The sequence below is a fragment of the Schistocerca nitens genome, chromosome 10 (genome assembly GCF_023898315.1).
Source record: "Schistocerca nitens isolate TAMUIC-IGC-003100 chromosome 10, iqSchNite1.1, whole genome shotgun sequence".
NCBI classification, from domain to species: Eukaryota; Metazoa; Arthropoda; class Insecta; order Orthoptera; family Acrididae; genus Schistocerca; species Schistocerca nitens.
The window spans coordinates 55721193-55737039 of NC_064623.1; the positions used below are offsets into that span (position 1 = coordinate 55721193).

The 15847-nt window shown below is 39.9% G+C and overlaps 1 protein-coding gene across 3 annotated transcripts in view; it reads right to left on the bottom strand.

Moving 5' to 3' along the window:
* LOC126210465 (uncharacterized) overlaps positions 1–4588 on the bottom strand; it is an 87831-nt gene extending 83243 nt beyond the window's left edge. Inside the window, exons 1-2 of one of the 3 annotated variants that reach the window (XM_049939698.1) lie at positions 4461–4588; positions 4247–4367 (exon numbers count right to left, since the gene is read on the bottom strand). In XM_049939698.1, the coding sequence (XP_049795655.1) occupies positions 4247–4367; positions 4461–4483 (144 nt within the window). In that variant the 5' untranslated portion in view covers positions 4484–4588. The remainder of the gene's footprint in view (positions 1–4246; positions 4368–4460) is intronic. The other 2 variants (XM_049939699.1, XM_049939700.1) reach the window with 2 other exon arrangements.
* Positions 4589–15847: the final 11259 nt, after the last annotated feature.

Genomic DNA, 15847 nt, shown 5'->3' on the forward strand with positions numbered 1-15847 from the left:
TAGCAGGCGCACGGTTTCCGGACTGAAGTGCCTAGAACCGCTTGACCACAGCGGCCGGCATGGCCTAACAAAAAACTGTTAATAACTCACTGAAAACACTTCCAAACCATGTAACACCACAAACTATGTACACTCACAGTGATGTTGCAACTGTTAACACCAAACTTCAAATGAACCCAATACAACACATTACACTAAGTATACACAAATACACCACCAGAGAGACCCACCGAACAAAACAACATCTGCAAACAAACAACCAAAAACTCTGTGCTGCAGTGACCTCACACACCACAACACCATTACATCATGGGTCACAGCAGATGGGTGGAACTGGACACTTTCATTGACCCCAATATTCTTTCCACACACTACTTCTGAACAAATGCTACTTCCTACTTTATCTGCATATCACCACCATATATCTCAGATAGGGATTGTGATAAAAAGATAAGAAAGATTAGGACACGTACAGAGGCATACGGACAGTCATTTTTTCCATAACTCAGTACACTAGTGGAACAAGAAAAGAAAATGATAAAATTGGTAAAATGTGCCCTTTGTCATGCACAGTAGGTTGTGGCACATTTATGTAGACGTAATAGCAACACGTCTTACAATGATTCATAATCAATGTAACAGCATAGCCTGTCACTGCTTGACAAAATGCTACCATATTCACTGGAGCTACGGTATTTTACAATGTATAAATGTTGCTAACTTTTAGATGAGATCCGTCTATCCATCTTCAGAGTTGAAAGAACTGTATAGCTATACTGTTCCGGTCTACTACACAGTAGCTTGGGCGGAAAGAAGGGATACTGGTGGACAGAGTCCGCAGGGAGAGAAAGGAGGCAGGAAGGGTGGGAGGGAAGGATGACTGACAACTCATTGAGATGGGGTACAAGTGGATGATATAGGACTGCAGCCCAAGCAAGCTAACCCTGCTGCAGGCAGGGGAGAAGTTGTGTATGGTGCACAGTGATGTGGAAGACTGGATTGGGAGGGGGAGGTAGGACACAGGAAGATGGAGAGTAAGGAGAGGATGGTGTGAGTGTAGAATGAGTGACATGGGAGGCACAAGGACAGGGGCCAGCATATACACTGATGAGCCAAAACATGACCACAGCCCACAGCGATGTTTGATGTCGCCTGGTGGCATTACGGCCACGTGAAGTGGTAGCGAAAGTATGTAAGTTGAGCAGACATGTACGGGGGATAATCCTAGTGAAGATACGGGCTGCAAATGGGGAAATCCATGGAGATAAGCGACTTTGACAAAGGGAAGATTATTATTATGCAGAGCCTGTGAACAAGTATCTCGAAAATGACAAAGCTGATTGCAAGTTCACATGCTAATGTTGTGAGCATCTACAGAAGGAGGTAGAAGGACAGTGAAACAAACTAGGTGCTAAATGGTCGGACATTCTCGACTATTCACGGAACATTGGGCTCCAAGGCTGTCTGCTCTGTAAAGTAGGATACAGGGTGGTCTGTGGCATCTCTGCCAAAAGAGCACAATGCTGGTGCATGCACAAGTATTTCAGAGCATACTGTTCATTACACATTGTTGAACATGGAGCTCTGCAGCACACCACCCCCTATGCTTTCACATATCGACCCAACAACATCGTCAATTATGACTGTAGTGAGCACGGGACCATCAGGATTTGACTGTCAATCAACGGAAATGTGCCGGCCCTTCAGATGAGTCACAGTTTTGCTGCACTAGATCACTGCTCATCTCCTAAAATGCTGCCATAACCATGCTACAGTGGTTTGAGGAGCATTGTCGTGAACTCAAGATGTCTCGGCGAACAAATTCACCTGATGTAAATTCTATGGAACAAATCTGGGCGCCATCACTACATAAGCAATCAGCAGGCTTTTACTTACACAGATTACAATACCTGTGAATAGGCATCTAACACCACATACCTCCACAACCTATCAACTGTCGGATTCCTGATATGAAGAATTATTGATGTACTTTGTTCCAAAGACAAACAAGCTATTAAGCACAGGTTTATGTTTTGGCCCATATTAATAAACTATAATAGATTTTCCATATGTTTGGCATTTACCTTTTTTACATGCCACTACTGTCATGTACCAGCTGTATATATATAAAAAAAAGGCTTAAGCTAACTGAAGCCTTCAATAGCATTTCAACAGCTGATAACCCGACTGTCACTTATCAATCTGACCTAGACTTCAAGCTATGCTTCGGATCAATGTGTCACCACATCTATGATTTCATTGTCACATTTGTTTGCTTTGCTAATTAAGACTGAAACTCACTTTCTTACCTACCCTAGAATCAAGAATTTTATTCACCGTAGATCAGTTTACAATGATACTGGCTTTGTCATATAGGATGTAGTAGTACATACATAATAATAAACTAATGTCAGTACTTTGTAGTATACATTTTACACATGGCAGTGTACCAAATTACGCCAGGACAGTTTCTAAAGTTAATGCAATAAACTATACTATAATATAATATTATATGGTATTGCATAGTATATTCTGTACATAGTGAGTTGTATACACTAAGTACTTACACACGACTTAACCACAGCACACAATAATATGTTTAACTACAGAAAAATTTTAAATGGTAATATCCTCCCCAGGCATCTCAAAGAATTCTTTTGTGTCATAAAATATGCTGATCTGACAGCTAGCTGTACCACTTTATTTAAAAAAAGTATCCATAGAATGAACTTGAATTGGCAGTTTACTAAACATTCTGAGTGGGTTTACTTTGTGAGAATATCCTGTTCTAAGTAATCTGTGGCGTCGTATGTCTAAATTACCCTTAGCTCTGGTGTTGTGTTCATGCATTTCCCCTCTCATAATAAATTCTGAAATACTATTTTTAATATAGAGTACAGACAAAAAATGGCTCTGAGCACTATGGGACTTAACTTCTGAGGTCATCAGTCCCCTAGAACTTAGAACTACTTAAACCTAACTAACCTAAGGACATCACACACGTCCATGCCCGGGGCAGGATTCGAACCCGCGACCGTAGCGGTCGCGCAGTTCCAGACTGTAGCGCCTAGAACCGCTCTGCCACTCTGTCCGGCAGAGTACAGACAAACAAATGTATAAATTTATAATTGTCAGTACTCCAAGTCTGGAAAAAAGAGGACTGTAGTGTTCCCTATGACCTCTTTTACATATTATGCACAAGACTTTTTTTCGTAATTTCAAAATGTTCTTGATGCGAGGGGGCGCGCCCAGATAATCTGACCATATGAAATATGTGACTGGAACAGCCCAAAGTATGTCAGCCTAAGGTACTCCAAGCTCACTACCTCCCTTAGTTTCACGATAAGGTATGCCACGTGGGATATTTTTTCACATACGTGATTGACATATGAGTCAATCTAAATACCTTACAGTTTTACTGACTTATTGCCTACTTTGAAATTCCCAGTAAAGGTTGTTGGGTTTTATCGGGATTGCACATGAACTTATTGGCTGCAAACCAGTCCAGGGCCTTATCCTACAGTTCAAGTTACCTTACAGATCAGCCCGTCACAACACACATTCCAAAAACTAAGAAACACAAAAGAAATATCTGTGTTCAGTTCTCTTTAAAACTTTCATGGAATCACATGTCACCACATCATTAAGTTACAGGGACAAAGCAAACATCCGATGTCAGTAAGTTTTGTAATTATTTTGGCAGATCGATTCGACGTGGTGTCGGAAGCAAGTTCCCCATAGGTTACACTATCTGATCAGATTATACGCTTTCTGTACAGATGAGATTAATCTCCCGGAATTATCACAACTATATTTGCGCTTTGATATTGCATACATTAATTCATCTGTCTCAGATCTGTCAGTATGACCAAGACTTTGGTGGGAATCATCAACAAACACTCCAGCCAGATGTTACTCCCTCAATTAAGGCAAGAAATCAGACTAACAGACAATGTGATGTCACATGACTGTAACTATGTCCATGGTTCTCTATAATGTATCGTACGCTTCCCAATTGAGGATTCTGCATTATACAGTAAATGGTGACAATGAAAATACAATGGTATCCATTTTTGGATTTAAAAATGAATGTAATTATGACCAGATTGTTCAGGTATAACTTTCTAACGCTACGGTGTTGTGCCTACATAACAAAATATTAGAGTCTCGTAGGCAACACTAGTTTCGTTATTAATTTGCAAACACTTCGAATAATTTACATTAATTTTGATATAAAAGCACATACCTCAATCATTAAGGGGGAATATCTCTCGTCGTCTAAAAGTTCAGCTGTGTCAAGCATTTCCATCAGCTCCTTTTGTATTTCTGTTTCATCCTCTGAGTGTTCCAGTTCATCGGAGCTACTGCTGTAAATCAAAGGTTCTTACGGAATATACACATTGTTAACATGTAAATCAACTGCAGCACATAATCATACGATCATAACAGGTATTACATACCTGTCACGAGTTTCACACTCCATACTTGTGCATCCAGCTTATTCACTGTCTGGTTAGAAGCATTTGAAAAACTAAGCACGCTTTTATTTTCGAAATACGTAAACACTAAACACAAAGATGAGTTAAGGAAGAGTCAAAGAGGTTACTAAACAAGCGAAGCAATAGAAGTCGTAGTCATTCATTCATTCGAATGATTCGCTCAAGAAAATGTTTTTCCAACACCTCAAATGTATTTACTTCCACGAAAATGAAATGCGATTTTATATGCTTTCACTCCATGTGTGCCCTTGTCCGTGGAGCAAATGACAGAGAATTTGCTACAATTTTCAACACTACTGTCAAATGTAATTTATCAAGTAATCGGCAACCGGTTTCGACGTTACATTTCATCATCAGGCGCTCTAAATATATAATAGCTACATTTTTTTCGAAAGATATCAGTCAGAAAGACCCGCTTGAAAATTACGTGTACCTGCATCAGCTCTTGTAGTAAACAATAGCGCATGGACTACTGTTAGTGGTGTCACTTGTGTGGTTACTGCAAGAGCTGATTCAGAAAGCGGTCATTTTCACGCTGGACTTTCTGACTGATGGCTTTCGGGAAAATTCAGCCACTGTGTATTTAGAGGGCCTGATGATAGTGAAGCGTATCATCGAAACCGGTTGCCAATAAATTTATAATGAAATTACAGCTGACAGCAGCGTTGAAACTCATAATATTCATATCGGCTGTGGTCCTCTCCTCCTACTAACAAGGATAGATATGCCGATACAGAGAACTTCATCGTAAGGCTTTCACGATTTGGAAATGTGTAAGACGGCATCATATTCGTTTATTTCAAATGAATAAAAGAATGGGTACCACCGTCAAACGTAACTTCAATGTTTTTAAGAACGTTGAAACCTCACTGTCAATGTCGATCTCTCATAAGACTAAGTACGGTGGAGTTAATTGCTAGTTTCACAATGTATCAGTTTTGATGTAAGAATAAATTGTAACAGGTAATTCAGTAGAATTACTCGACGCTGACCTCATTCACGTACATTTACGTCTGTAACCCGAATCCACATTGTCACCATATGTCGTGTAATCAGCGATTCTTAGTATCTGCGGCAATTTGACACGCAAGCGGATTGGCTAAGAAACAACTAAAAAACAACTAAGAGACAGCTAATTAGAATAATTACTCCACGCACAGAGGCATTCAAAAAATCGCTCTCCATACGTGAATGGAACATGAAGAAATGCTAATAACTACTACAATGGGACGTACCCGCTACCAGTGGTTTGCAGAGTATAGATATATAGTTTTCATTTAAAGTCCATTCCTTTTTAACAATGAATGCCCTCTTCACCTGCTTGATAAAGATTAACAGTCAACTTCCTCAGACGCGCACTAATAGAAACTATATGCGCTGTAGAGTGAAAACTTCATTCTGAAAGTATCAGATTAAATAATCACAGAAATTAAGACACAATGGAACCACATACATTGGCTGTCAGCGGGCATTGATTGAAGTAAGTGGGGACAGATGAAACATTGTGCCAGACAGGTATTCGAACCGGAGTTTGAATCCTAGTCCAGCACAAATTTTCAACTTTCAACAATTGATTTCAGTTAATGCCCACTCACAATCAATGTCAGCAATTCCTTCGTGTCGTAATTCATAATGGCTGCTGAATTAAAATGTCAAAAAAGAAGAGACACCATTTTGACCTAGAAGGTAATGAGATACTGTTGACATGCAAGAGGTAATCAGCAACTGCACTGTAATTCTTCAGGCTTTCCCGGCGATCTGTAGACATTTTGAAAAACGGGACTTATGCCGGATGTTCGCGTCGTTATCGCACGATATGTCGATGGCATAACTCGCTTTCTTCTTAGGTGCTACCCGAAACGACGCAAACATCCGGCAGAAGTACCGTTTTTCAAAATGTCAGCAACTACATTGTCAATACCCGAGATGTGTTTGATGACTGTGGTGAATTGGGCTATGAATTCTAGGTGGTTATACAGGGAAGATGAGCAATTATTCTATCCGTTAGAAGGCATGATAGGTCCGGATGGTGACTTCTCCTGCTTCTAACTGTGGTTGAAAGCATTTAACTTCTTTGAACACAACAAGAGGCACACAGTTGTAGGCACTCCACTTTTCCTGCGATGGTAACAGCGTGTGTGAATAGTATGCAAGTACTTGCCATGCGTCATCTGGCAAATGTTGGAACACTGCGTCCACCTCTATCACGAAGACTCACATGCCAGTGGTGTTATCCAGCCTGTGGTGCACAAGATGTGCAGTGTTAGCCATACTCTGTTTTGTGGCTTCAAACGTAGAGCTCTCATTGCATCAGTTCACCAAAGTGGGTATTGTCCCCAACTTTCAGGCCAAACAGTGTTGTGGTTAATGGTTGCTGTAATTCCACTGGGTGTAGTAGATGCCGGTGATAAAAATTCGACTGCCCCAGAAACAGGTGCAATTCCTTAATGGTGTTCAATTTTGATAAGTGCAGGATGGCTTTGAACTTTTCTGGTATTGTAACGAACCCCAAGAAGAAATTTGATGGCCGAGGAAGGTGATCTCAGATTGACCGAAAACACACTAACCATGCTCTAAACCACACTGTAATGCTCTAAACACTAATATGGTCCACTTGTGTACTTCAATTAGGTGTTGTTGATACTCCTTGGTGGCAGAAAAGATGAGAATGTCATCCAGGTATGGTAAATGAAATGGCAGATCTTGTAGAACTGAATTGAAAAACTGCTGCCATGTCTGAGCAGCATTCCATAAGCCCAAGGTTGTGTAAATGCTTCCAAACAACCTAAACAGAGTGATGATAGTGATTCTGGGTATGTCCTCCTCTGCTATAGGGATCTGAGTTTAAACTTCAGCATAATACAGGACACTGAGTATAGTGGCTCCATGAAAGGTGCAATATATTCCAACAACAATGGTACTGAGTAGTCGTTTGACACAGTTTTGGCATTAAGTGTGCAATAATCCCCACCTGGATGCCATGCTCCACACCTTTTAGGTACTAGATGTAGAGGAGATGACCACGGGCTACTTGATGGTCAGATAATACCTTCTTTCAGCATAGTGTCAAAATCGGCTTTAGCCATAGCATCAGGGTGGCAAGCAAATAGTGCTGCATTATTCATGTGGCTCATCAGTAGTCTTAATATGGTCCACTATATTGTGTGGAGATCTAATTATTGAGGTTGGATATTCCCTTTCATCAGCTTGGTGCTGTGAGGTGCTGAGCTGTAGCAGCACCACGCAATAAATCATGCCAGTGATGTTATCCACTAGCCGAGCAATTACTATATCCGATAACAGATACTAATAAGCTAGAAAGTCAGCTTCTACAACTGATGGTGAAATCCCATATGAAAGAGTGATGTAATCCCAGATCTAATTCCGTTCTCCAGGTTCTATAAGTTGATATGGAGGAATTGTTTGCCAATGTCAAACACAACACCTTCCTCCAGATATTTTTTATCTGATTTTCTGCCACTCTTAAACAGGCATTGTGATGCTGACAGGCAAACTGCTGCACCTAAGACCAGCTGCCATTGGCATTTCATCTACAGCTACATTTATACTCCACAAGCCACCCAACGGTGTGTGGCGGAGGGCACTTTACGTGCCACTGTCATTACCTCCCTTTCCTGTTCCAGTCACGTACGGTTCGCGGGAAGAACGACTGCCGGAAAGCCTCCGTGCGCGCTCGAATCTCTCTAATTTTACATTCGTGATCTCCTCGGGAGGTATAAGTAGGGGGAAGCAATATATTCGATACCTCATCCAAAAATGCACCCTCTCGAAACCTGGACAGCAAGCTACACTGCGATGCATAGCGCCTCTCTTGCAGAGTCTGCCACTTGAGTTTGCTAAACATCTCCTTATCACTGTCATGCTTACCAAATAATCCTGTGACGAAACGCGCCACTCTTCTTTGGATCTTCTCTATCTCCTCTGTCAACCTGACCTGGTACGGATCCCACACTGATGAGCAATACTCAAGTGTAGGTCAAACGAGTGTTTTGTAAGCCACCTCCTTTGTTGATGGACTACATTTTCTAAGCAGTCTCCCAATGAATCTCATACCTGGTACCCGCCTTACCAAAAATTAATTTTATATGACAATTCCACTTCAAATCGTTCCGCACACACACTCCCAGATATTTTACAGAAGTGACTGCTACCAGTGTTTGTTCCGCTATCATATAATCATACAATGAAGGATCCTTCTTTCTATGTATTCACAATTCATTACATTTGTCTATGTTAAGGGTCAGTTGCCACTCCCTGCACCAAGTGCCTATCCAATGCAGATCTTCCTGCATTTTGCTGCAATTTTCTAATGCTGCAACTTCTCTGTATACTACAGCATCATCCACGAAAAGCCGCATGGAACTTCCGATGCTATCTACTAGGTCATTAATATATATTGTGAAAAGCAATGGTCCCATAACACTCCCCTGTGGCACACCAGAGGTTACTTTAACTTCTGCATACGTCTCTCCATTGAGAACACCATGCTGTGTTATGTTTGGTAAAAACTCTTCAATCCACCCACACAGCTGGTCTGATATTACATAGGCTCTTACTTTGTCTAACAGGCGACAGTGCAGAACTGTATCTAACGCCTTCTGGAAGTCAAGGGAAATGGCATCTACCTGGGAGCCTATATCTAATATTTTCTGGGTCTCATGAACAAATAAAGTGAGTTGGGTCTCACACGATCGCTGTTTCCGGAATCCATTTTGATTCCTACAGAGTAGATTCTGGGTTTCCAGAAACAACATGATACATGAGCAAAAAACATGTTCTAAAATTCTACAACAGATCAATGTCAGAGATATAGGTCTATAGTTTTGCGCATCTGCTCGACGACGCTTCTTGAAGACTGGGACTACCTGTGCTCTTTTCCAATCATTTGGAACCTTCCTTTCCTCTAGAGACTTGCGGTACACAGCTGTTAGAAGGGGAGCAAGTTCTTTTGCATACTCTGTGTAGAAACGAATTGGTATTCCATCAGGTCCAGTGGACTTTCCTCTGTTGAGTGATTTCAGTTGCATTTCTATTCCTTGGACACTTATTTCGATGTCAGCCATTTTTTCATTTGTACGAGGATTTAGAGGAGGAACTGCAGTGCGGTCTTCCTCTGTGAAACAGCTTTGGAGAAAGGTGTTTAGTATTTCAGCTCTGTTTCAATGCCATCATCATCCCGGAGTGTCTGGATATGCTGTTTCGAGCCACTTACTGATTTAACGTAAGACCAGAACTTCCTAGGATTTTCTGTCAAGTCGGTACATAGAATTTTACTTTCAAATTCACTGAACGCTTCACGCATAGCCCTCCTTATGCTAACTTTGACATTGTTTAGCTTCTGTTTGGCTGAGAGGTTTTGGCTGCGTTTGGTGCATTTTGGGAAAGCACACAGTGCAGTACTCTTCCACACCTGCTCCTCAAACTTGCAATGGTACTGGCATGTTGACTGGTCTGCATTAGAGGGTGCAGGGTCGACAAACAGCTCCTAGATCTCTTACAGTACCATTCTCTATTTTTATGGGCATCATTTTGCATTAATGACTGGCTAGTTTGTGTGCACAGTAAATCCACTTTTACTGCTAAAGAGTTGTACTCAGTGTGCACAAACACTGCTGTCACCATTGTACTGCCGCATGGTTCTGTTACTGTGCTGACCTGAGGGGCGATGGCTTCCCGTATTCAGTAGGCGAACTCTGCAACAGTGTCTAATGGCTTTCCTGTTTGTGTCGCCATTCATGTCAACCTGTAGTGGTAAACAACTGCACCAAATTGTGCACAGCAAATTATCTGGCACAGTACTGGCATCTGTCTTTCTTATTAGGTGTCGAAGGTACTATAATTGCTCACGGTCACCTATGTCCTCTTGCGTCAGTACTTGACAAGTTCTGTCCTCCTGCGAGGCAACAGTTCTCGTAATTAACTCTGTCTCAAGCATGTTGTAAGAATTTTCTGCTAGGGATGGGGTGCTAACAACTTATCAACTACTCTCAGTCACAAACATCTTTCCTCTGAAATATGTATTTAAGGAAGTGATGCCTCTCATTCAAGGAATGAAATGTATCACTACAGTATATGAACTGAACTGTTTAAGTATACAGTATACTGACAATTGGGCAACGGCCTTGCCGCAGTGGATACACCGGTTCCCATGAGATCACCAAAGTTAAGCGCTGTCAGGTGTGGTCGGCACTTGGATGGGTGACCATCCATCCAGCCACCATGCACTGTTGCCATTTTTTGGGGTGCACTCAGCCTTGTGATTCTAATTGAGGAGCTACTCGACCGAATAGTAGTGGCTCCAGTCAAAGAAAACCATCATAACGACCGGGAGAGCGGTGTGCTGACCACACACCCCTCCTATCCGCATCCTCTACTGAGTATGATATGGCGGTCGGATGTCGTGATGGGCCACTTGTGGCCTGAAGATGGAGTGCATACTGACAATTATTGAGGTTAATTTGGGGAAGAAGATGCACGAATAATTCAAAAACACAAATAATCAAGATATTTTCAAGTATGTATTTGGGATGATGTCTAGTGGACAGATAGTAGCAGTAGCGTCAGCGGCCAATGTCTGCGCACGCTCAGGCATGCCTTGGCAAAGTCGTCTTCCACTGCCGGTCTGGCTTAGTGTCTACTGCTGCCCCTAGCAGCTGGCAGCCAACACTGCCAGTTCTCCCCTCACCCATTTATTTTTCTATTGTTTTAGATGAATGAATAATCCGCAAACTGGGCAATCCACACATGAATAATCTGGAGTCCACTGTCTTTAAATTTTATAATTATTAATTAAACACTATAAGGAATAAAATAAAATAAAAAAAATATTATTATCAGTGGGTTTCAAACCACATTCACAAATTACCAGTCTATGCTTGTGACCACTCTCTGACATGACAAAGGTTCTTTGAAAAATTCTAATACTCTATGCTTGCGCAGTATACTACACACATCATCTCAAAGAAAATACTGACCTAATGCTGTGAAAAATGTAGCACTTGTAGTGCCAGCAGAGATAATTATACATCAGAGCATGCCTAGTCGAAAACAGACAGCTGCATCCCTTCTCTGAGTCGACTGTAGCACAGCTGATGCCATTTCAAAACTTGACGCTGGTTTCTGGTTATCATAGAGAGAGTGTAACAAATCGTGTTTTCATCCATTTTATTTGGATACCGGAACCCATTTGAAGAAAAATGGGATAATAAGGTATTGCACTGAACATAGCTGAAGTCTACAGAAGTATAAATCTGCAAGATAGCTTACTGACTCTTGATGTCACTGCCAGATCACACTATATATGTGAATATTTTAGGAGAAAATTCTAGTAAAATGAAGAAATTTATTTCCAAATAAAATAAGAATTAACAATAGTCAGTCAGAAAGTAATGCCTCCAATTTTTTTTATTTTACAAGAACTGTAAATGCTACATACACAGAATAACAGCTACAACATTCATTATTAATTTTTTAAATTCTCAATATAATCACCATCGTTGTCCATAGTTTCTTTTTTCACTTTGAAACAAGAGCATGTGTACTTATGTGTTAAAATCCATGGTCCTGCTTCCTGAGCCACTGATGCACAAGATTTTTCAAGGTCTCCACATCTTCAAAGTGATGCCTGCAATGTGGTTCTTTGAGTGGGTCAAACAGATGCAAGTCTTATTGGATGTAATCATTTTCCTTGAATCTTTTTTTGGGTAGGTCAGCAGTTTTGGTACCCAGTAGCTCAATTTTTCAATAACGGCTCACACTGACTTTACTGATGGATAACTGGTGACACAATTCAACTGTTACTATCCAACAGTCGTCAAGGATGATTTGGTCAGTGCACTGAATGTTGGGTGAAATCACTGAGCTTCTATAGAGTGATAAATCTGCAACTAAAAGTTCTGATGTCCACCGTAGCATTTCACCTTCTGCAGTAAGGAATTCAATCACAGAATGCTGTCTTATACATATGTGAATGTCAGCCAGTTTCTACACTTATACAGTGTTGCCTCCTGTTGATGTAGGATGCTGTTACTGGAGTGGACTGTAGAAAAATGGTTGTAGAAGTGTGTCAAATTCATCATTACTATGTTACAACCTTAACAAAGAAGAAAAAATAGGAGGCATTACTTTCAGACTGACACTCATACTTTTATTAAAAAAATATATTTGTTGTAAAAATTAATACTACTTCCAATGGAAAACAACTCCACAAATTTTTCAACATCCATATTATAGCTCTGTGATGTCTGTAGTCCCTGTGCCCTTTGTAGACTGTTTACAAAGTTATGAGCATACGGAATAGGTTCCCAGATGTGTGAGTGGCTCAAAGACTTCTTAATTAACAGAACCCTGTATATTGTCCTTGATGGGGAGCATTTGTCAGAGGCAAGAATATAATGAGGAGTTCCTCAGGTAAGTGTGATAGGACCACTGTTATTTTCTATAGATATAAATGATCTGGTGGATAGGGTGAGCAGCAATCTGCAGCTGTTTGCTGATGAGGAAGTGATGTACAGGAAGGTGTCATCATTGAGTGACTGGAAGAGGATACAAGATGACTTGGACAACATTTCTAGTTGGTGTGATGATTAGCAACAACTCTAAATGTAGAAAAATGTAAGTTAATGTAGATGAGTAGTAAAAATAAACCCATAATGTTTGAATATAGCATTAGTAGTGTCCTGCTTGACACAGTCAAATTTTAAATATCTGGGTATAACCTCTCAAAGTGGTATGATATGACACAAGCATGTAAGGACTGTAGAAGGGAAAGCAAATGGTTGACTTTGGTTCACTGGAAAAATTTTGGGAAAGTGTGGTTCAGATGTAAAGGAGACCACGTATAGTACATTATTATGACCCATTCTTGAGTACTACTCGAGTGTTTGGAATCCACACCTTGCCAGATTAAAGGAAGACAACAAAGCAGTTCAGAGGCTGGCTACTAGAATTGTTACCAGTAGGATTGAACACATGTAAGTGTTACAAAGAAGCTTTGTGAATGCAGTTTGGAATCCCTGGAATGAAGATGACATTCTTTTTTTGAGCAACACAGCAACACTATTAAGAAAATTTTGAGAACTGGCACTTGAAGTTGACTGCAGAATGATTCGATAGCTGCCAATGTAAGTTTCACGTAAGGACCACAAATATAAGATACGAGAAATTAGGGTTTGTATAGGAAGCATGCAGGTAGTTGTTTTTCCCTCACTCAATTTGCCAGTGAAACAGGAAAGGAAATGATTAGTAGAGGTAACTGATACCCTGCACCATGCACCGTGCATTAGCTTGTGTAGTATGCATGTAGATGTAGATGTAACAGCAAAGCTTGGCTATCACTGTATCTTTGCAAGTTAGTCACGACAATATTTGCCCTGATAGCTTCCACAGAAAGGGTTCAACCTAGGTGCTATGGATCCTAAATATGGCTCTGTTGCATCTTTGCCTTATCTTTGCATCCCTGAATGTTAACCCTTTGACCACTAAGAAAGATTTGAAACTCAATATGTCCATCCAACATAGTGCTTTGTCACACAAAGGCCACTCTGCCATCAAACTACTCTCTTTCCATGATAGTCCTGTTCTTTATCTTGGAGAACAGTTACTCCACAAAACTGTAACAGATTTAATTTGTGGAGAGTAAATTTTTTGATGTGTCCATGCATGCCATCCTAATTGTCAGTCTCAATGTAAGTCCATAGAAGTTAATCACCTTTTTATATTTTTCATTTCTCCTTAAGATTTTCTATTCTGGATCCAATTCTTCTAGACAGCACAGCTTCCATTACAGAACTGTTGAATTGAGGAAGGATTTTAAAGTGTTGCTACAAAATTATGAAATTATCTTCTTCAGATTGGTAGAACAAGGCTTGATTTTTGTTACTATCTTGCCACAACTGTGTCACATTTAGCAACACCACATACATCATAGTATTATCTTTTTTACCATTTCTCTTGATGGATATTATGACTGACTTTCAAATGTTCTAATAAAATCTTATCTGGTTGCAAGTCCTTTAACCACGAAGAAGAGAACTGAGATTCAAATGATCATAAATGCAAATCATTACTAGTACATCAATCATTGACTCTTCCAGTGATGATCTTTAAATTTATTTTCATAATGATTTCTTGAAGAACTATTAATGCAATTAGTTATGGCATTTCTTTGTAGTAATCCAGATAGAACAGTTAAATCTTTCACTCTTGATATTGCACCCCAAAAAACAATGACTGCCTGACAAACATTTAAAATTAATAATATTTTTATTTATTTCAAGTTTCTGCTACCAGTCACTTTTTATTTTATGCTTAATCTAACATAATGCAATGTGTTTTGAACATGTTCTGTTCATCTTCAGGCATTTATACACACATACATACATCGAGATTGTTTTTTACTGTAGCTGCTGGTGTGGCATTTGGGGGGAAGGAGGGGGGCAGTGTATGGCTATAAATTGAAATCAGTGATGTCTTCTGCTGGTTTTCTTCTTTGTGGTTGACTATATATATCACAGTCTGTATAGGGTGCAGACAGATTTGCATCAGTTATGTGTTACGAAAATAGTGTGAAAGGCTTTTATATGACAGTTGATCACTTACAAAGTGAAGCAGGAAGAAGATGAAGGTGACAATGGTCAAACAATGGTATCTGGATAAAGACTGATTTTATAAATAAAAGTTGGATACTTTTTAAACAGCTCTCACACCACATCTTCTGTAAGAATACAAACCTGGGTGTGGTACAGAAGGGGAATTGTTTCAGTGGTCATTAGATTTTTAGCACCTTCTAGTGAACGGTGAACTCTTCTTTAAAAATTACTTAAGGCAGTTCCTATTGCAAGGTTCATTTTACAATATAGAAGCGTTCCTGAACCATAATAATGTCCTGTATACATGACTTGTAGCAGGTATATACATTCCCAGATTCTTATTCATGTGCATGTTTATTTATTATTGTAATCATATTTAAATACTTTACTTTTCTTTAATAGAATCTAAGTTGTAGATCTCTTTAGTGCTATTTACAGAATACCACAGAATGTAACAGCTATTAAGGGAAACAACAAAGCTTATAAGGTATATTTACAGACAAAAATGGATATTAATAAAGGTGAATATAATAGAAAGAGAAAAACAGTTGTAAGAAAATTTAAACAATCAAGCACGGAATAGATTTGTTAGTAATATCAAGGCTGGCCTACATGGCAGGCAAGCAATAGCTTATAAAGTAATGAAACATCTTAATGAGACAGAAGATGAGACAGCCAATGTGAACACAGTATCAGAAGAAAATGGGAAAAGAGATTATAAGTACTTTTGGTGAAGAA